Source organism: Camarhynchus parvulus, chromosome 4A (assembly GCF_901933205.1).
Source record: "Camarhynchus parvulus chromosome 4A, STF_HiC, whole genome shotgun sequence".
NCBI classification, from domain to species: domain Eukaryota; kingdom Metazoa; phylum Chordata; class Aves; order Passeriformes; family Thraupidae; genus Camarhynchus; species Camarhynchus parvulus.
The window spans coordinates 17,629,461-17,649,654 of NC_044600.1; the positions used below are offsets into that span (position 1 = coordinate 17,629,461).

At 58.2% G+C, this 20,194-nt stretch overlaps 1 protein-coding gene across 1 annotated transcript in view; it reads right to left on the minus strand.

The window, feature by feature from the left end:
* Positions 1 to 11,087, minus strand: part of SLC16A2 (solute carrier family 16 member 2) — a 34,664-nt gene extending 23,577 nt beyond the window's left edge. The window contains 2 exon segments of the mRNA XM_030967471.1: positions 10,866 to 10,898; positions 10,901 to 11,087. Of these exon segments, the coding sequence (XP_030823331.1) occupies positions 10,866 to 10,898; positions 10,901 to 10,925 (58 nt within the window). The 5' untranslated portion in view covers positions 10,926 to 11,087.
* Positions 11,088 to 20,194: the final 9,107 nt, after the last annotated feature.

Consider the following 20,194-nt stretch of genomic DNA (forward strand, 5'->3'; position numbering starts at 1 on the left):
ACAGTAGCAGAGCAGGAGCTGGCCTCGAATTCATCACCCTGGGCCTTTTAAAGCCACCCTGTCAGAAAGGATTCTCCTCTCCTGGACAGATGGACAGACAGGAGCCTGCAGCAGCATCAGCCCTGTGCCTGTGCCCTGCCCCACTGGCATGCCCAGCCCCAGGCCAGGATGGGAGCACAGAAGGGGCAGCTCTGAGTCCTCTCTGGCTATGGGGAGGCAGAAGCAGAGGGTGGAGGGACCAAAGCACATCCCCAGCGACTCCCCCAGCCCTTCCCACAGCCCTGCTCCAGCATCCTGGGCAGCAGCAGGAGGCCAGGGGCTGGGAGAGCCTGTCAGGGGCCAGGGCACTGTGAGAGCATCCCTCAGGGTGGGCCAGCAGCCCCAGGGGATTGGGGCACTGCATTCAGAGCAAGTGAGCCCAGTTTCCCAGCCCGGTGCCTCGGCATGAGGAGCAAAGCCACACCCAGCTGCTCTCAGGCTGTAAAAAGTCCAAGTTGCAATTTCCACTCACAGGTTCATCACCTCTAAAAGAGCTCAGATGGGCTGTGGCATATTCCCAACATCCCCAGCCCTGATTTCTGCTGTTTTAAAGTCTGGTGTGCCCTGAAACCTGCTCCTTGCCATTCTTCTTCCACGCTTTTCACTACTTGCCCTCAACACCCGCCCTGACCCTGGGAGCTGCCACCAGAACCTCGGGAAAGGAAACTCCGGAATGCTCCCTGTGTGAGCATTTCCCAAACGTGCCCCATGCCCTGGCCAGTGAGGGGCAAAGCCTCGGGGCCCTGCAGCCCAGCCCGGGGCCAGGGCAGGGGCACCGTGCCCCCCTGGCAGGGTGGGCAGGCAGCAACCACAAGAAAGGCCGAGGCGATTTGCATCGTTAGCATTCTTTCCCTTTTAATAACCCAAGGTGTTACCAGCAACACTGTTCCTGATTTTTATCTCCCCAGAGCCTTTTAAGAGCTCCAATTTGTTTTTCTTGGAGATCTCGTTTTGTTTTATTAAAGCTGACACCGAAGAGGGGAAAAGGAGACGTTCTGGGCCCAGAATGAAAATATCCCGTTTAGAAACCCTGAATTATTTTCTTGGAAACGCTTCTGCGTTGACTTTAATTAAGCTCTCCCCGGGCTGGTGAGCTTGGCGTGCTTGGCTCTCAGGCAGGTTTAATCCCAGACAAGCTCCCCACAGCCCCAGCTGTCCCCTCTCCCACCAATCTTAAGAAACAAACTGGGTTTTGCTCAAACACACGGATTAAGAGCTGGCCCACCATCAAGAACATCCTGACGTTGCCTTTTCGTCACCGGGCACGGCGCAAGCACACGGCTGCAGCCGCTCTGCTCTTGCCAGCAGACCCAAAAAGCACAAAAAGCAGCTTTGCTCCCTTATTTTTTACATTTTTATTGCCATTGCAAGGCTTGGGGGATGTATTTCTTGTGCCTGACCATGTCCCAGAGCTATCAGGGCAGGCAGGGTGGCCACAGCCTGGCTCTGGTGACCGCTGCTGAGCCTTGTGCCGGGTGCTGCGGTAAAATCAATAAATATCTCCCCCTCCCTCCACCTTCCTTGGTAGAAGGAAGCTCTTTAGGATGATTGCAAACACTCCAAAAGTTGGGAAATCCCAGGAGGGAGCTTGTCTGGGCATCATCTGGTGCATACCCATTATGTAATTACCGTCAATCTTTAATCACAGATGATACTTTTCCATCGGACTCGAATCAGACGGAGCATGGGAGGCACGACCCTCCCTGAAGGAGCTGCCATCAGATGTGATTCCCACCTCACTGGGCTCCAGGTTTATTCCCACCTCACTGAGCTCCCCCTGCTTTGCACAGGTTTTGCCCCAAAACCCCCTCTGGCTCCCTGGCAAGCAGCCACATCCCCCCAAGAGGGAAGGATTTTACCTCCCTTTTACACACAGGATCTGCAGACAGACAAATTAAGGCCAAGATCTTGAAACAAGAGCTTTGTTGTGGTGCCTGGTGTGAGATGACCAAGCCAAGGGCCTTTGGGATGCCATGGGCAGGGTGGCCGGGGGTCCCCAGCTCAGCTGCTCCCCAGGAGGGGGTGCTGGGTGGGTGCCCAGGGCAGGGTCCTGGCTGCAGGCTCTGTGGTAGGGCTGTTTCTCCTCCTTGAGCAGGGCCCCGGTGTTTGCCCGGGGCAAAGCCCAACAAGTCAGCCCATGCAGGGAGTGCCTGGGCCCTGCAGAGCTGGGGCTGCTCTGCAGGCAATCCTGGAACAGCTTGGGCTGGAAGGCCCTGCAAAGATCCAGGTCTCACCCCACTGCCATGGGCCAGGACACCTTCACTGGACCAGCTCGCTCAAAGCCCCGTCCAACCCAGCCTGGGCAAAGCAAGCAAAACCCATCAGGAGCTGCCAAATCAGAGCCAAAAAATCCCAAAGATGCCGAGCAGCAGGGTTCTGTAAGCTCATCTCCTCCAGCGTGAGGTTTTGCAGAGCAGATTCTCCCAGAACCACGCTGTGCAGAACCACCACACTGACCCCAAAAGAGCCTCCCCACCTGGCCCTGGGGGCTGCACAGGGACACAGCCCCGGGAGCTCCGGGGGTGCAGGGCTCCTCTGCCTGTGCCCTGCGGGGATGGAGGGGTGGGACAGCCCCGAGGGGGAGCTGGGGCTGCCCTCCTGCCGCTGTGTCCTCTCGGTGGTCCCACATGGGGCAGGGAGATTGCTCAGAGCGCGCTGGGCTGCTCAGAGCACCGAGGCCAGCGTGGCATGGCATAGCATGGCATGGCATGGCACGGCATGGCACGGCTGCCAAAGATGCTCTAGGTGAGTTCCAGCTCAGGGCTGTGACCCAGCAGCTCTTCCCAAGGGTTTTCCCCCGTGTTTCACCCTGCTCCAGCTCTCCAAGGATGTGCTGGGGACACGGGGCAAGCTCGTGCACCAGGTAATTTCTCAGGGATCTACACCTAGAAGGGTCAGGGCGGGGGGGAACGCAGCAAACGTGCAGGTGGAATGCAGGGCAGTGCCACCCTGCCCCGGGCTGTACCCAGGGATGTCGGCACTCAGTACATCTCTCTGGGTGTCCAGAGTTGCCAGGACTTTTGTCGAGGGGCTCAGAGACTCTGGCACACAGCCCAGAACACCTGTGGGTTTGATTATGACTCGTGGAGCAAATTGCCAGCTTTGTATGAAGACCTGAAAGCCACCGAAGTTTAAGTAGTGTAATAATAAAATTATCACAGGGTGAAAAAGTAGATTTTGGGGTTTTTAGAATAGGGGTTTTGGGGACAAGATAGAGGGGTTTGGGTGTGTCTGGCTTTTCTTCTTCTTCTTGTCTACCTCCATCTTCTGCTGTGATGCTGGCACTTTAGGATTGGTTTAGAGTAGAAGCTCACTGTCTAACACAGGTGATAGGTATTGGAAAGTAATTGTAAACATGTTATACATAGTTTTTAGTATAAAGAGATAACACTGCCCTGGGAGCAGTCAGAGTGCCTCTGTGTGTCCTGCTGAGCTGACCTCGGCTGGACAGGAGAAACATTTTTACAGATAAGATACAATAAACAACTCTGAGACTGAAAACTGAAGAACTTCAACTCATTCTTCGAACGTGCAGGCCGAAACACACGGGGAGCAGAGGCTGCTGGAGCTCCCTGTGCTTAGGGAAGCTGGAATGGAGAATGGACCACAGGATCTGAGTGACCAGATCCTGAGGCCAAGGCAGGGCTGACGTCACCTCTATTCCTGGATTCCCATCTCTTTTGCTGGGGAATTTCTTTGTGCTGGTTTCACATCCTTAGGACAGGTGAGCACAGGTGGAAAAGGCTGGTTTTACTCCAGCGTTGTAATGAAGGCTTGGTAAGAGAGACCAAGGCGGTTTTTTTTGAGAAAATAAAGCATTTCAGTGCTAACAGTCGTATGAAAGAGGGGGAGGAGAAGCCCGGCACTCCTCTCTGGGCCGAAGAAGAGACTTTTCACGTATCTCGGGGCTGCAAGAAACTGCAGAGAGAGGGAGGCCGGGGCAGCGCGGGCAGGGCAGGCAGGGCGGGCAGCGCCGCGGCCCCGGAGCTGGCAGGACCTGTTGTGCGAGGTGCCGGGAGAGGCTGCGATGGCTCGAGCCTGCGAGCGTGTTGCAGCAATTCCCAGCGCACGTCATGTGCGTTTTGCAACCGCCCCAACTGTCTCGGGCTGGATGCGCCCAAAGGGAGAAGCGAGCGCTCCGGGCACGGCACCGCCCGGCGGGACAGACGGACACGGCCCCCGGGCATGGCACACGCCTCTCCACCAGCCCTCTGTCCGCTGGGCTGAACGCCAAAGGGCAGCATCTCCTTCCCTGGCAATAGGGAATAATCAATCCTGCGAGGAAGACGAAGGGAAAACCCAATAAATCCCTGCTGCTCTGGGTGCAGCAGCAAATTTGCACACGTGCTGGACTGGCGTCCAGTCCTCCTGCTGCCCATTGCCATGGTGATGCCATGGGATGCACAGGCTCGAGCTTTTGGAGATCTGGGGAAAAGTGATTCCTCAGAGAAGATGTGGGTGCATGGCCTCTGTCTCAGCTGGGAAATTCTGGCGTCCTCCTCCCTGCTCTGACCCGCTCATAAGAAGCCCCTGAAGGGTGATCATTCCAAAAAGAGTGAGTGGGAGAGACCCAGGTATTTGGGGACGTGCCAGAAAATTCCATATGGCACCCGGACAGCAGCCAGCAGTGGGCAGAACACCAATGGGGTTGGACTTGGTGATCTTAGAGGCCTTTTCCAAACTATTCCCTGATTATGGAGCCAGGGTAGAGCCTCATTTTTGACCCCAGAGAGGGGGCACAACTTTGGAAGTGCCCATGGCATCAACCCAAACGCTGTCAATGTCCCCAACAGCCATGTGACACCTCACCTGGCCATGGCATGTGCCACAATGGCTGAGGTCCCCAGGAGTGAGTGGGATAAAACAGCAAAAGGCTCCTCTGGGCTCGTATCCAGGTGGTGGCAAATCCTGCCAGGCACAGCAGCAGTGCCACTGTCCCACCAGGGTCCCCTCCCTGTCAGCACGGAGGAGCAGGGCTGGATTGCTGCCCCCCAGGGAATTCCCCCTGTGTGCACCATGGGGTACAAAAATCAGCCCTGGGAGGTGAAACCCAGGGGATTCTCCTTCCCCAAACCCAGGGGATTCTCCTTCCCCAAACCCAGGGGATTCCTCCTTCCCCAAACCCAGGGGATTCCTCCTTCCCCAAACCCAGGTGATTCCTCCTTCTCCAAACCCAGGTGATTCCTCCTTCTCCAAACCCAGGTGATTCCTCCTTCCCCTGCCCTACAGGGAATTCAGCTCCACATCCACCAATCCTGGTGGCCCCCATCCCACCACCAGATCTTTTGGAAGACTGATACTGGTGGGATGGGGTGATTGACAGTGCTGCCTCCTAAGTGGGATAATCCCTGGGACAGACGTGTCTGGAGACTCTGGGTAAGGAGGGAGAGAGCCACAGGGGCTGCCACCAGGGCAGGTGACAATGCCCACCTGAGCCATGCCCAGCCAGCCCTGGGCACTGCCAGCGAGGTCAGCAGCACCTCCCAGCTCTGGGGTTTGGCCCAGCCTGATGGGTTAGGTCTGGTTTAAGATGGATGAGAGCCATCCCAGCTGATGGGCAGCTTCCAGCTGCTGAGGGGTTCTAAGGATATTAAAGGGTGACTTGTCAAACTTGTGGGTTTCTCCCCAAAACAGGAAATGAAATGGTTCCTTTGCCTTGCTCTGCATCACACCCCATTGTCACTTGGTGCCACCACATCCATCCCAGCCCTGTGATCTGCAGCACCAACCCCTTCACCCTCCAATCCCTCCTCCTCCTCATCCTCCTCCTGCTCCCAGCCCTGACTCAGTGATGGATTTGCAACTCAGCACCTTCAAAATTTAACCTGTGATCCAAACCCCACAAAATGGAGGTGGTTTTGCTCATTTAGTTGCAGCTAAAAGGATCAAAAAACTCCAATCCAACTTCACAGCTCCATGTCCCACTTCTTCATAGGCCACAGCGAGGTCACAGCAGCTGCCACCACTCGAGGACAATGGCCACCAGGAAACACAGCCTTATATCTTCTTGGCTGGCTGGTGGAGGACACTTAAAAGTAAATTAAAAACCACTAAAATGGCAAATGTGCTGGCTGAGAGGGCCCCTGCAGTCTTGAAAAACAAGAACCTCCCTTAGAAACAGCACTCCGGCCTCCTAATAACCTTAATCGCTCCCGACAGCCCCAAGGACCAGGTTTAACAACATGACTGGGCTTTGTTTGCTTTTCAGGCTGCTTTATCTCACACAGCACCTTGCAATCAGCTCAGGCAAAACCCCAGTTCCTCCGAAACTCCCCCCTGCTTCCCTGGAGTCACAAACTCCAGCTCCCAAAACAGAGGCTGGGGCAGAGCCTGGTGCTGGCATCCCACCACGGGAAACCCCCAGTAAATCTGTGCTGCCCTTTGTACTCCCCAGCTTGCAGGGCAAGGTAATAAAAACGTCTTTTTATCTCTTTTTGCTGGATTTACATCCCCATCTGGGCTATATAAATATTGCTCATGTCAGTGCATCCCTCTGTGGGGTTAGAGGAGGGTTGGGAACACGGATGGACACGGGAAAGGCCCCAGGAATGCTGAGCTCCACAGCACCCTTGGCCAATAAAGCTGTGAAATGGGGCCAGAACAGCACCCTGGTAATTGGTAAAAGCTCCAAATCCTGCAGATTTGGGTAAGAAGGTGACAACCACAGTGTCACCTTCAGGAGATGGGAGCCTCCAAAAGGCCAGCAATGGACAATGACCCCATCATCCCAGTTTAGCTGGGATCATTTCCAAGGATACCTCTTGCAATCAAAGCAACGTGGCCAACAGGCTGAGGGAGGAGATTCTCCCCGTTCTCTGCAGGGGTTTCAAGGGAGCTGGACAGGGACAGGACCCAGGGAATGGCTCCCACTGCCAGAGGGCAGGGATGGATGGGATATTGGGAATTGGGAATTGTTCCCTGTGAGGGTGGGCAGGCCCTGGTGCAGGTGCCCAGAGCAGCCCTGGATCCCTGGCAGTGCCCAAGGCCAGGCTGGACAGTGGGGCTGGAGCAGCCTGGGACAGTGGGAGGTCCCTGCCATGGCAGGGGTGGAATGTGGTGATTTTTAAGGTCCCTTCCAACCCAAAGCACTCTGTGATTTACCCTCACATTGGGATTTCTCTTCCCAGCTCCTAAAGCTCCAGCCACACTCACCCACCCACAGAATGTTCTTCAGACCAGAGAGGAGTGCCGGGCTTCTCCTCCCCCCCTTTCATAGGACTGTTAGCACTGAAATGCTTTATTTTCTCCAAAAAAACCCTTGTTCTCTCTTACCAAGCCTTTATTACAACACAGCCTTTTCCACCTGTGCTCACCTGCCCTAAGGATGTGAAACCAGCACAAAGAATATTTCCTCAGCAAAAGAGATGGGAATTCAGGAATAGAGGCGACATCAGCCCTGCCTTGGCCTCAGGATCTGGTCACTCAGATCCTGTGGTCCATTCTCCATTCCAGCTTCCCTAAGCACAGGGAGCTCAGGCAGCCTCTGCTCCCTGCCTGGAGCTGGGCTACAGGGGGGAAGCTGTTCCCCAGGTTCCTGCACGCAGACCAGGGGATGCTGATGGACACAGAGATGCACTCAGAGGAGCTGCAGCCAAACCAGACCAGCTCCTCAGGCCACCTCTCCAAAAGCTTTCAGTTCCATTTCCAGGCCCTAAAACATTAAATATTAAGCAGAGAGAGTTAATCTATACCTGGGATATTGACACAAAGCAGAGGAGGGGAGAAAAAAAAAGATAAATAGACCTTTTTTTAAAAAAAACCAAAATCTGTGTGCCTCTGCAGGCTGTTGCACTGGGGCTTTCCAGACCTTGGGTACAGCACCAAGAATGTGCTTGGAGGAACAAGAAACACCAAGGAATGTTACTCTCCTGGTTTTGTCCAGGTAGCTGGAGCACCTTCTGGGACCCTCGGGTGGCTCCTTGGCTGGGGGCACAGCCCTGGTCAGGGACAAGGCCACCTGGTGGTCCCCTCTCCAAGGCTGGGGCACATCCAAGCAGAGGCAGAGCAGACTCTGAGGTGAGAAGGTTCACGCCCAGTCAATGCTCACCAGGACTGTGCTGCCACTCAAAAGGGCTTTTGGAGCTGAGGAAGATGAGGGTGCTGGGCTGGCTCATCTGGCCCTTGGCTCAGTGTCAGCCCTCACTGTGGGACCAGCACTGGGACAGCCACGGATCCGTGGATCCCTCAGCACCGGAACGAGCCCTGTACAACCGGAGGCAAGCGTCACTGCTCGTCTCCAGCAAACACTCTCAAGCATCACTCAACACCTCTCCAGCAAAGCAGCGTTTTTTTTCCCCAGGCCGAGTGCTCACACGTATATTATTTATTTTATTCCGGTCTCAGCATTCCTCCGCTCCCCCCGCAAGAAAACAAAGGCAGAGCACAGAGTGAGCCTCGCCGAGGCCCCGGCTGGCGTCCCGCGGGGCAGGGGCACGCGGTGGGCGCAGCACCCGCCCGCCCCAGCCCGCCGTGCTTGTTGACATAGGCAGCACAGTATATTTCTTTAAAGACAGGAGCCTATGCATTCGATGCATTGCTGCCACGGGGTTTGTTTTCAAAGCCTGACCCCAGACCTGAACTCCACGGATCCTGCGTTTCTCAAGATCAAACGCGAGAAAACGTGACCAATGCAAACAAGAAATAAACCTTGATAATTATAGCCGGGGCGGCTATTGTTTAGCGCCGACTAGCACCCGCTTCAGCATAAACAGAACCCTATTTTTAAAGGGATGCCTGACCAGCTGACAGCATTTCTCCTCATTTTGCCTCCAAACCCCCTGGTTGAGAGAAACCCACCTCCCTGAGAGCTGGAGGAGGTTTGAGAGCACAGACAAAAGGCTGAGCCGTGCCCACAGCCATACTGGATGCTGCTGCTGGAGCGGGGAGCGGATCCTCATCCTCCCAACCTGCTCCCTGTTGGTTGGGGATGAGGGGCGCCCTGGGGTCCGGCTGCTGCCTGCAGCTGGCGGGCTCAGAGTGACGTGAGAGGACAAACAGACAGCACCGGTCTTTTCAGGAAGGCCACATCACTTAGCGCTTGGAAAGGAGCTACGATATTTTCCTGATTATGTTTGCACGCAAACGAGCGCCTCAGGGAAATTATGCAATGCTGAGCGGGGAGGGGTGGGAGCGAGGGAGGAAGGGCTGGAGGGGGCTCCGGGCTGCACCCCGCTGCCCTCAGCCCCAGCCCGTGCAGCTGCAGCCCCGGAGGTGCCGCAGATGGATCAGCCTCGGCACCACGACCTCAGCTATTAATGGCCTCTTCATTAAGCACCCAGGCCAAAATGCAGATATTCGTCAGCCAGGCAATTTAATTACCCAGCCTGGGTTCACCTCGCACACCCACACGCCTTTCTTTTTCGAGGCCTCTGTGCGGTCATAGCCTTAAATAAATAGATGGCAGGAGCAAGAGGCAGATGCTGACTCCTACAACCTCTGTCTTGGGCACAGAGCCTTTAAACCACCAGAACTTGCAGTATTTAATTTCTTTTGTTACTGCTTCTACCTTTAGAGCCCTGCCTTAGGCTTTCTAGATACAATCACAGGCGGCAGGAAACAGAGAGCTACACTATGAGCTTCCTGGGCATCACATGCGCACACACACACAACACACACACGCTCCCAGCCCATCAATCACCCTAATTACAGCTGGCCACACGTCCGCAGCTCGCTGTGGCACTCCGTTAGTGCCCGTAATTACACGGTCCCATCGTTTCCCTGGTAAGAGTATCACAGAGTTAATTTGGGATTCTACATGTGGTGGATCCCGTAATGAATTTCATCCTGGCGCGCTCCCCGCCGCTCTCCCCGGCCGTGCGCCAGCCCAGCGAGGGAGCGCGGGCAGCGCGGGTCCCCAGCAAGGCTCTGAGGTCCTCACACAGCCCTGGCACCATCGCTGCCCAGCCCGCTCCTGGCTCCTGTCCTACCCAGGGTCAGGGCAGCACCACAGGCAGGTGCCCTCAGCGCCAAGTGCCCGTCCCCACCTGGCAGATGAGAGCAAGGAGGGGCACGCGTGTCCATCACGAGGATGGATGTGATCCTCCAGGGGGACAGCAGGACCTGGGACAAGGCTGGGCCTCCCAACACCGGTGTCCAGCTGGGACCACCACACCAGCAGGCTGGTGTCCCTCTGCCAAGTGTACTTCAACAGCAGGGTCTTGGCAGCAAGGAACATCCCTTTTCTGCATCTTAACCCTACCCAGTCTGCACCCTGGCCGGGCCTGTCTGTCTTACCAAAACACACAGCTGGGTGCAGCCCATGGATCCTGATTTTCAGGGACGTGCAGTGCTGGAGACCCCGCGCTGCCCTCGGAGTGACCGCGCAGGTGGCGCTGCCAGCCCTGCCCTGTGCCGGCCGTGCCACTGAATGGACACGGCTCGCAGGGAGCGCGGCAGCCGGGCAGATGCTCTCCTGGAGCCACCCCCGGCCAACAAGGCAGCTTGAAAAACCCATAAAACAGAACAATAATAAAGAAAACTAGAGGGGGTGGCTCACACCCAGCAGCTGATTCACCAGCGCTGCTCTGCTTTACCCCAAGACACACCGGCAGGACAAGCTAAGGGCGTGTTTTCAGCCGAATTACTTTTGAGTACATCGGAGCTTAGAAACACATGATGCTGTCGGAGATAAATATAGCCACGGCTACGAGGATAGAGGGGGCAGGGAGCAATCGAGGTTCCACACAGCCGAGAAGGAGCTTCCAGCTCCGGGAGGCAGCGCCGGCCGCGCCGCCGCACCTTTCCCCGCTCCGCTGGGGCATCCCCGCTCCGCTCGGGCACCCCCCGCACGCACTGCCCAGCCAGGGAAGGGGCCGCGCAGCCCATACCTGTTTTAAACTCGAGCGCCGGATCCTTCTCCCCTCGCCCAGGTCGCTCTGCAGCATCATGTAGAGGATCCCGAAGGAGTTGTGGATGCCGAAGATGGAGCCGTTGCACCAGGCGGCGGCGAAGACCACCACCCAGCCGAAGCCGCCCTCGGGGGGCTGGAAAGGCGCGGCGGCCCCGCTCTGTCCCCGCTCAGCCGCGGCCCCGGCCCCGGCCCCGGCCCCGGCCCCCGGCCCCGGCCCCGGGCTCGCTCTCGCCCGCCGCCGCCGCCGGCACCTTCTCGTCGCGTTGCGCCATCGCGGCCGCGCTCCGGCCGCCGCCCGCCGCCCGACTGCCCCGCAGCCGGTCCCACATGCCCGCCCCCCCCCGGCCGCCCCCCCCGCCCCCCCCCTCCTGCCGCAGCCTCACTCCCCGCCTCCCCTCCGCCGCCTCCATCCTCCTCCTCCTCCTCCATCGCGCCGCTCGGCCCCCGCGTCCCTACCTGCGGCGGGGGCCGCCCGCCCGCCCGCGCCCCCTCCCGTCCCCCGCGGCGCTCAAAGGCGGCCCCGGGCCCGGCCGCGGCCCCGCATCGCCCGCCGAGCGCCGCGCCGCCCCCGCCAGCGCCGCATCCTGCGGCGGGCCCGGCCCGGGGCGGGCCCCCGCCAGCGCCGCCCCCGCGGAGCCGGCGGGGCCGGGGGGCGCCGGGCAGCGATGGGCAGCGATGGGGGAGCCGCCGGCGCCCCCCGGCCCCGCACGGTGCCCCGGCTGCGGGACATCCCGCGGGCGCGGGCCGGGGCTCTCCTGGCCCGGCGGGGATGCTGCCGCTCCCTCCGGCCCGCAGCCGAGCCCCCGGAGCCGCCCGAGCAGGTGGCAAACACCGGCCAGGGGACGCCTTGCCCTCCACGCCCGGCGGCCCGGGGGGATTTTTGGCGTGCCCTACCCCGAAAAATTCGGAGAGCGTTTGTGTGACACCAGCCCGGCTTCTTGCCGGGGGAGCCGCCGACATCCCCCCGGCTGCGGGGATGTCCCCAGGGCCGCGGGACACCCCACGCCGCCTTCTCCGGGGGGGAGAGCAGCGGCCACCCAAACCCAGTGATTTCGGGAGCTGTTCCTTCGCCTCTGCCTTGTTTTGCAGCAAGCTATGCCTTTCCCCTTCTTTCAATAAATAATTACAAACCCACCAATATATTAAAGCCTGTCTTTTCACACGCTGATGGTATTTACACTTTCATATATGCCAAGTCTGAGTTATTATTCTTTCTTTCCCCTAATGGCTGTGTCAGTGTCAGATTCCTATCAGAGTAAAATAATACATCCCAACCTCCCGCTGCTCTTTCTTTACCTCCAGGGATATTAATTACAGGGCAGGGTGCGGAGCCGGCAGGGAGGCGGCGGCAGGGCCGCACCATCTCTCTGCCTCTCCCGAAGCCGGGGAGCAGCGCCCGGCCAGCGGCTGCGGGCTGGGAAGTTTTTGTCTACGTGCCGCGGCTCGCCGGGCTTGGAGAACCCCTCTGGGACACGGCTACAGCCAGAAAAACCTCCGCTCGGCCTTCCCGCCTGCTCCCGCCGGCAAATCACTGCCAGCTCCATCGCCATCCGCTTCCTCCCAGGCAGAGGATGAGGAGCAGCGGCTCTGAGCAGCCTCTGTGAGCGATGGCGAGAGCCGGGCGGGAGGGATGCGCGCTCTCCTCCCCTCGCCTTCCCTCGTGGGGCCGCGCCGATGGAGAAGCCCAAATCCCCCCGCCCGGTGGGCTGCCCGCCGGGAACGCCGCGCTCGGGGCAGCCTCGCTGCTGGAGGAACTGCATTTTCATTTCCCTTCCTCTCCGGTGGAGTCTCCTCCCCGGATCCCCATCTCCACAGCGCGGCCGGGGGAGGCTTGGGAGGTTTGGAAGCATCTTCCACTGCCCTCTGCCGACACAACGAGCAGCTAAATTTTAATTTCCACATCACCAGAAAGCCTGCTCAGGTTCCCGGCCTGATGGTTTTATTTTGTTAAGCCCCCACAAGCTGAGAGAGAAGGGGCCTGGGGTACCCTAGGTGGGTACCCCGGGTGGTGCACAGGGAAGCTGCCCCCCAAAATGTTAATTCTCCACAGCAGCAAAGCAGGGCTGGATTAAAAACAGCAGTGAGAGAGGTGAGAGGGAGAGCCCTTTGCCATAGAAAACACCATGTTGTGGAGATTTCTTCCCTCTGGAGCTGCAGAAGGCTCTCAGAGGAGGAAACAGGAGGTTAATTCTCCTCGGTCCTCGAGTCAGACACAAAACCCAGGGAGCAGCATCTCCCCTGGATGCTGGCTGCATGGTGCCTGGACAGAGAATTTTTTGGCCCAGGTGTCACTGGGCTGGACTGGACCAGTGAGACTGAGGAGTAAAATCACAGAAGGGGCTGAAAAATTTGGGTTAAAAGTCTGGGCTGGGTGAGACGATGGAGGTTTCATCAAGGAGGGAAATGCAGCCTGGGAAGCTCTGGGAAATCCAGGCAGGAACAGCTCTGCCTGCTGTAAGAACACAGAGCATCCCACCCAGAGGCTCTGCAGCTTCATAACCACAAGATGAAAGAAACACTGAGGAAAGAAAACCAGATAAAGCTGCTCTTCCCTGGTTCAACTCCGTGCTCAAACACCCTTCTGTGTCTGCCACATAGTTTCCCTCAAAGCCCTGAGCTGCCAGCTTGGTGAGGGATGCAGTGGATGGCAGCAGCCCCTCCAGGCTCTCCAGATGCACATCTGGCACCCCTGGAGAGCTGGCAGGGAGCAGCTCATGGCACAGCTGATGGGCAGCATGTGCTTGGCTCCAACCCTGGTGCCAGAGCCCCTGCCAGAGGGATTGGCTCCTGCTCTGCTCAGTGTGTGTCTGGTTGGGCAGAAGGGGAGGAGGAATGGAAATATCTGGGCAAACAGCTTGGGAAGTGTTGTGGGGGGACGTGGCCTTTTGTGGAGAACACAAATCCCCAGCGGCTTTGTAACCTGGCTTGGTTTTAGTGACATGGGGGTGATGCCTGAAGTTTCAGCTTTCATATTTTCCAGACTCTGTACTGCATTAGTAGATAACTCTGAACTCCATAGAAAGTGTCAGCAGCTCTCCTCACAGCTCAGTCACACAGAACAATCCTTTTCCAGCCCCAGAACCAAGGACACCACTGCAGCTTCAGGCCCAAAAGGTGCAAACAACAGAGAATTGAGGAGAGCAGTCTGGGAGGGTGGGACTGCAGAACCTGGAGCTGGAACTGGACAATTAACCCCAAAATGGAAATGGACCAAAACTGATAAAAGTGTGAGAACTCGTGACCCTCATCCAGCTTGGGTGAGCCCTGGCTGGGCTCTTGTGCTGCCCAAGGTGAATCCTGTAAAGCCTTTTAATAAATCCCCACTTTATTCCTTTAACTCTGCTCTAGGCAGCCTCTCAAAGCATCAGGGACATGTAGGGTTGTCCTGAGGACAAAACTTCACTGACAGCATCTGCTGCAGGGCCAAAAGCTCTGGGCAAACATCTCTAGTGGTGAGCAGCTCTCTGCAGAGACATTCACACGCTGGGCACAGCCCCTTGCTGTCATTAGCAGTGCTCCTTTCTTTAGATTGGAGCTGTCGTTAAGACAGCTGCTGCATCTGGCCTGGCAGAGACTGTCCCAGAGGAAAAAGGAGCTCGGGGGCAGCCCTAGGGACGTGGCAGAACTCCCTGGAATGCAGAGTCTGGAGCCCAAGGATTGTCCCAGGGAGAAGGCAGAGACCAGCACGCTGTAACATCCTTCTTCTGCCTGGCCTTCCCAATATTTGGGACCAAAAATATCATTTTCCACCTTTTTGGTGAGATTGAAGTAGATTCTACTTAGCTTGGCTGAAAAATGAGGCAACTTGGAAGTGCTGGTGTGAGCAGTGGGTTTTCAGGGAACCACGTGCCACCAAACCCCACATTTGGGTTCATTTTGGCAGTGGGAATCACAGCACTGCGTCCACTCCAGTGGCTCCAGGCTGGGTGGGGAACATGTTGCTGCCCAGACTCTGCTGCCCTACCTGATTTTTCATACAGCAGAGCAAAACCAACTGTTTCTGGCCCAAACACAGGACCAGGGTGGATCTATGTTGTATTAAAGACTTCTGCAGCCACTCAGCTGCCTGCTCACCTTCAACCGCCCAGCTGCAGAGGTGTGGAGGGCATTTTCTGAGCGTGCCTCACCGGTTTTCCATATTCCCTTTGAAACAGGAGCTCCAAGGGCACGTTCCTGTGGGGAAGTGGAAGTTCCTGCCCAGCCCCACCAACCCCAACCACTGCCCCACGTAACCCCACGGGACCTCGGCACGAGGTGCCAGAGCTGCTCTGCTGATGGCAACAGCTCGAGCCGGCACACAAAGGAGGCAAGGATCCAGCTGTAAATTAATATTTTATAGAACACCAAGAAAAATCAGAGAGGCTAATTACAGCGATAATCATCGCGGCCCCGAGGCATTTCCATGGAAGTCAGGAATTACCCAGGATTACCTCAGCCCTCGCAGCAGCCGGCGGGAGGCAGCGTGTGCCACGGCAGCCAGCACCTCCTCCTGGGCCGGCCGGGGCTCCGCGACCCCAAACAGAGAGCTTTGGCAGCTGTGAAGAACGCCAATCGCTTGTTTTTAAAATTTTAAAAGTTTAATGGTAATAAAATGGTTATAAAAATAGTAATACAATTAGAGTAATAATAATTTGGACAATTTGGATTAAGACAATATGAGATAATAGAGACAAAGAGTTACTCACGGTCCAGGTTCCTCTTTCTGGGCAGCACAAGCTCGAGAAAGGCCCCACGTTAGCAGAGGATTAACCCTTAAAAACAACAGCCTGTTGCATATTCATACACTTCATACACGATGCATAAATTCCATTCAAACACAGAATTCTGTCTGGTCAGTGTCAGCTTCTTCCTCCGAATCCTGACAGTGCCTTCGAGGCGGGAAGAAGTTAATTTATTCTGATGAGAGGGCAATAAATTCTCTTTCTCTGAAAGATTCAGGTGTCCTGTGGCTGCTATCTCGCTACAAGTCCTTTCTTTAAAATGTATCCTACATAGCATAGTTTCTATTTTAACATTTTTTATAACCTAAAACTATATTTAACACACTACTTAAGAGAATTAATACAGCATCACTTTCTAACACAACACATACAATATTCATTTGAATATTTGCGAAAAGCCAATCATAAAATACGCATTTTTCACAGCAGCCTCCTGGCATCCCACTCCAGCTGCACAGCCTTGGCTTGCTGAGCTGGCTGGGGTGCAGATGGAGGGTGCTGGGGTGTGGGGCTGGGTGCTCCCCTGGCCCTGCTGTTCCTGTCACTGATGTGGGAGCCACTGCTGACCCCAAGCTGCTCAAAACCCCAAAGAGTTCAGGGAATCACTGGCAAAAAAATTTGTGGATGTGCCTCCGGGATAAGTTTTTCCTATGGTTCATTAATTTACTGTTATTAACTGATATTTGCATCGTTTATCCAGGGATGGAATGAATTCCCTTGGGAAAGGGTGACTTCTCCATCAGCTCCTCACTTTGGAGGGTGATCATGGCACAAAGGTGGCTCATGGCAACAGGCCTGGAACATCTCTGGGAGCTGCATGGCCAGGAATTCTGCAGGTTCCCAGCCCAGACACCTCCAGGGGAGCAGCTCAGGGAGCAGAGAAGCCTTGGTGCAGCTGGTTTGTGCCCCTGAGCTCAAGCAGAGGGCACTGCTGGTCTGACACTGAGAAAAAACTCAGGTAAAACCCCACGGTGCTGGGCCCAGAGCTGGGAAGAGCCTGGGCTGAGGCTGGCCCTGGGCTGGGAGTGCTGAGGGTGCTCAGCTCTGTGGGTGCTGCTGTCTGCACCCTCCCCTGCCCCTGCCCTCACCCTCCCAAGCCGTGTGGGGCACCCCGGGCACGCTGCTTGTGCCCCCCAGGCTGGGGGGTGTGTGTGCCTGAGAGCTCCGGAGCTGCGCCGAGAGAGAACTGGGAGCCACCGAGGGCTGCGGGCAGGAGGGGAGGGGGCAGCTCTGTCCTGGGGCACAGCAGAGGGGCTGCTCACCCCTCCCGTCCAAACTGAGTCCCCAAATCCCTGCCTGGTGCTGTCACAGGCTGTGCTGTCCTGGCAGCAGCATCATCATCATCCTCGCCCTGACCGGCTGCACTTCTGGCTCTGTTTGGCTCACGGAAAACTTTTAGTTCATTTCTTGAGACGAGAACACCTCTGGTGGCACCAGCACAGGGACAGGACAGCTTGGCCAAGGCAAGGATGAATCTGAAGTGTCCAGCCTGAGTGTCACTGCTCAGGTAGGTCCTTGGGGACAGCGGCAGGAGTGAGGACGGGAGGGAGGGTGCAGCAGCCGGGGATGGCGTGGGATGAAGAGTGCTCGGGCTCCTCGGGGCACAGCAGGGCTGCCCGGCCACCGCTGGGCACGGCAGGGCTGCCCTTACACCGCTGGGCACGGCAGGGCTGCCCGGGCACCGCTGGGCACGGCAGGGCTGCTCAGGCACCGCTGGGCACGGCAGGGCTGCCCGGGCACCGCTGCCTGCAGAAGAGCCCGGCTCCGGGCTGGGACACAGCCTTGTGCCCAAGGTCCAGCCTGGTGAGGGCAGCTGTCCCTTTTGGGGTGCCCTGGCCCCTCATCCATGCGGGTTTTCTGTTGCTGACGAGCATCCCGATGCGCTGGGGATGAGGAGCTCTCCCCGCTGCCTCCTCCGGCGCCTTCCTGGCAAGCTCGGCTTAATCCCGCCCTGGAGCGCTGCGTAAAGAAATCAAAGCGTGAGTCATCTCCCTCCAAACCTCAAACCGTGTCACAGATTATCCCTCGTGCTGCTGGAGTTCTTTCTTCCCCCGCAGCCTCGGAGCGAGGGGAAGGCAGCGCGTTTCCCGCACGGCAGCTCCCGCACAGCTCCAGCCACCTGTCCCCGCTGGCTCGCTCTGCCCTCTAGGAGCGGCGGCACTCACAGCAGGCGTTGTGGAACCGCGGCATCGTGGAATTGTTCAGGGTGGAAAAGCCTCCATCGAGTCCAGCCATCCCCACAGCACTGCCAAACCCAACATCAACCCGTGTCCCCAAGTGCCACATCTACACATCCTTTAAATCCCCCCAGGGATGGTGATTCCATCACTGCCCTGGGCAGCTGTGCCAGGGCTGGGCAGCCCCTGCAGTGAAGAAATTTTCTTTGACATCCAACCTAAACCTCCCCTGGCCCAGCCTGAGGCCGTTCCCTCTGCTCCTGTCCCTGTTCCCTGGAGCACAGCCCGACCCCCCCACAGCTGTCCCCTCCTGTCAGGAGCTGTGCAGAGCCACAAGATCCCCCCTGAGCCTCCTTTGCTCCAGGCTGAGCCCCTTTCCAGCTCCCTCAGCTGCTCCTGGGGCTCCAGACCATTCCCAGTTCCATTCCCTTCTCTGGACATGCTCCAGCCCCTCAATGTCTCTCTTGAAGGGCCCAGAACTGCTCCCAGGATCTGAGGTTCGATTTTGTGGGTGCCTTGCTCTGCTACACCCCCAGCCTGCAACCCAGAGTTCCCTGTTCCCTTGGCTGGGCAGGGGCATGGCCAGGGATTTGAGGAAGGGCTATGGGGTCACTGGGTGCTGCCCTGGCTCTGCTGGCATCCTTGGCACAGACATGCAGCTGCCCTGGGCAGAGCTGTGTGGTTTCCCTGCAGTTTCAGCCCCTGAAGGAGTAATTCACCTCTCTCCTTTGCCAGGCAGCAAAATCCCTGCTGGTCACTGGGGCTGGGGTGTGGGCACAGCCTGGGCTGGGTTTGGTGGGGCTGGAGGGGGCTGAGAAGGGCAGAGCCCCGAGGTGGGGCCAGTGGAAGGTGTCCCTGCCCTGGCAGGGGTGCTGGGATTGGATGGTCTGTAGGGTCACGTCCGACCCAAACCATTCTGGGATTCCAGGACTCCCAGGCTGGGATTTTGTTAGACCCCCGAACAGATGAGGCTCCTGCAGATGTTTGCACTCAACATGGTCCAGTGCTGGCACTGGGACACAGAACCATGGCATGGTTTAGGCTGGAGGGCAGATTTAAAGGTCTTCCAACCCCTTGCCATGGGCAGGGACACCTCCCACTGTCCCAGGCTGCTCCAAGCCCCGTCTATCCTGGCCTTGGGCACTGCCAGGGATCCAGGGGCAGCCCCAGCTTCTCTGGGCACTCTGTGCCAGGGCCTGCCCACCCTCACTGTAAAAAACTTCTTCCTCATATCTGGTTCAAATAGACCCTCTTCTATTTTAAAACCATCACTTACTGTCCTGTAACAACAGGTCCTGCTAAAAACTTCGTCACCATCTTTCCTGGAGTCCCTTTAGGCACTGAAAGGGACTCTTGGGTCTCCCTGGATCCTTCCCTTCTCCAGGTGAACACCTCCACCTCCCCCAGCCTGCCCCCGGAGCGGAGGGCTCCAGTCTTTGGGGTGTCTCTGTGACATGACCGAGGAGAGGACCCCAAATCCTCGGGCACCAGCAGCTGGTGACAGTGACAAGCTGAGGAGGACCACGCTTTGCTTGTGGCTTCATCAACACCCCAGAGCAACACCTTGGCCTGGGTCTGACCCATGGGGAGACACCGGGATCCACAGGGCACAGGGGAAGCGAGGAGAAGATGGTGGCAACGCCGCGCCTGGAGCAGGCGCTGCCCACACCGCTCCCTCTCACCGGAGCATCGCTTCCCCTCCCGGCCAGCGGGAGCGTTTCCAGGGGATGCTCCGGAGCCGCGGCTCGCGGCGAGAGGCTGGGAAGCGGCGGGGAATGAAGGATTTGTGTGAAGCCCGAGACGAAGTTGTAAGGGCGGCTCCGGGACGGCTCCGGGATGTCAGGGTGGCTCGGGGGTGGCCCGAGGGTGGCTCGGGGGTGCCAGGATGGCTCGGGGGTGGCTCGGGGGGTGCCGACTTGGCTGGGGGTGCCAGGCTGGCTCGGGGGTGCCAGGGGTGGCTCGGGGTGGCTCGGGGGTGCCAGGGGTGGCTTGAGGTGGCCCGGGGTGGCCCAGGGTGGCGGGGTGGCTCGGGGGTGGCTCGGGGTGCCGTGTCAGCTCGGGGGTGCCGCGTTGGCCCGGGGGATGCCAGGGTGGCTCCGGGTACCGTGTCAGCTCGGGGGCCGGGTTGGCTCGGGGTTGGCTCGGGGGTGGCCCGGGGGTGGCTCAGGGGTGCCGGGGTTGGCTCAGGGGTAGCTCGGGGTGCCGGTCTGGCTCGGGGGTGTCTCGGGGTGCCGGGCTGGGGCGCGGGGGCGGAGCGGGGCGGGGGCGGGCGGGCACATGCGCCGTGCGCGCACTGCGGAGCGGCGCGGGCAGCGCGGGCAGCGCCGGCGGAGCGGGGCGCGGGGGCGCGGGCAGCGGCGGCGGCGGCCGCAGCCCCGCACGGCCCCGCACGGCCCCGCACGGCCCCG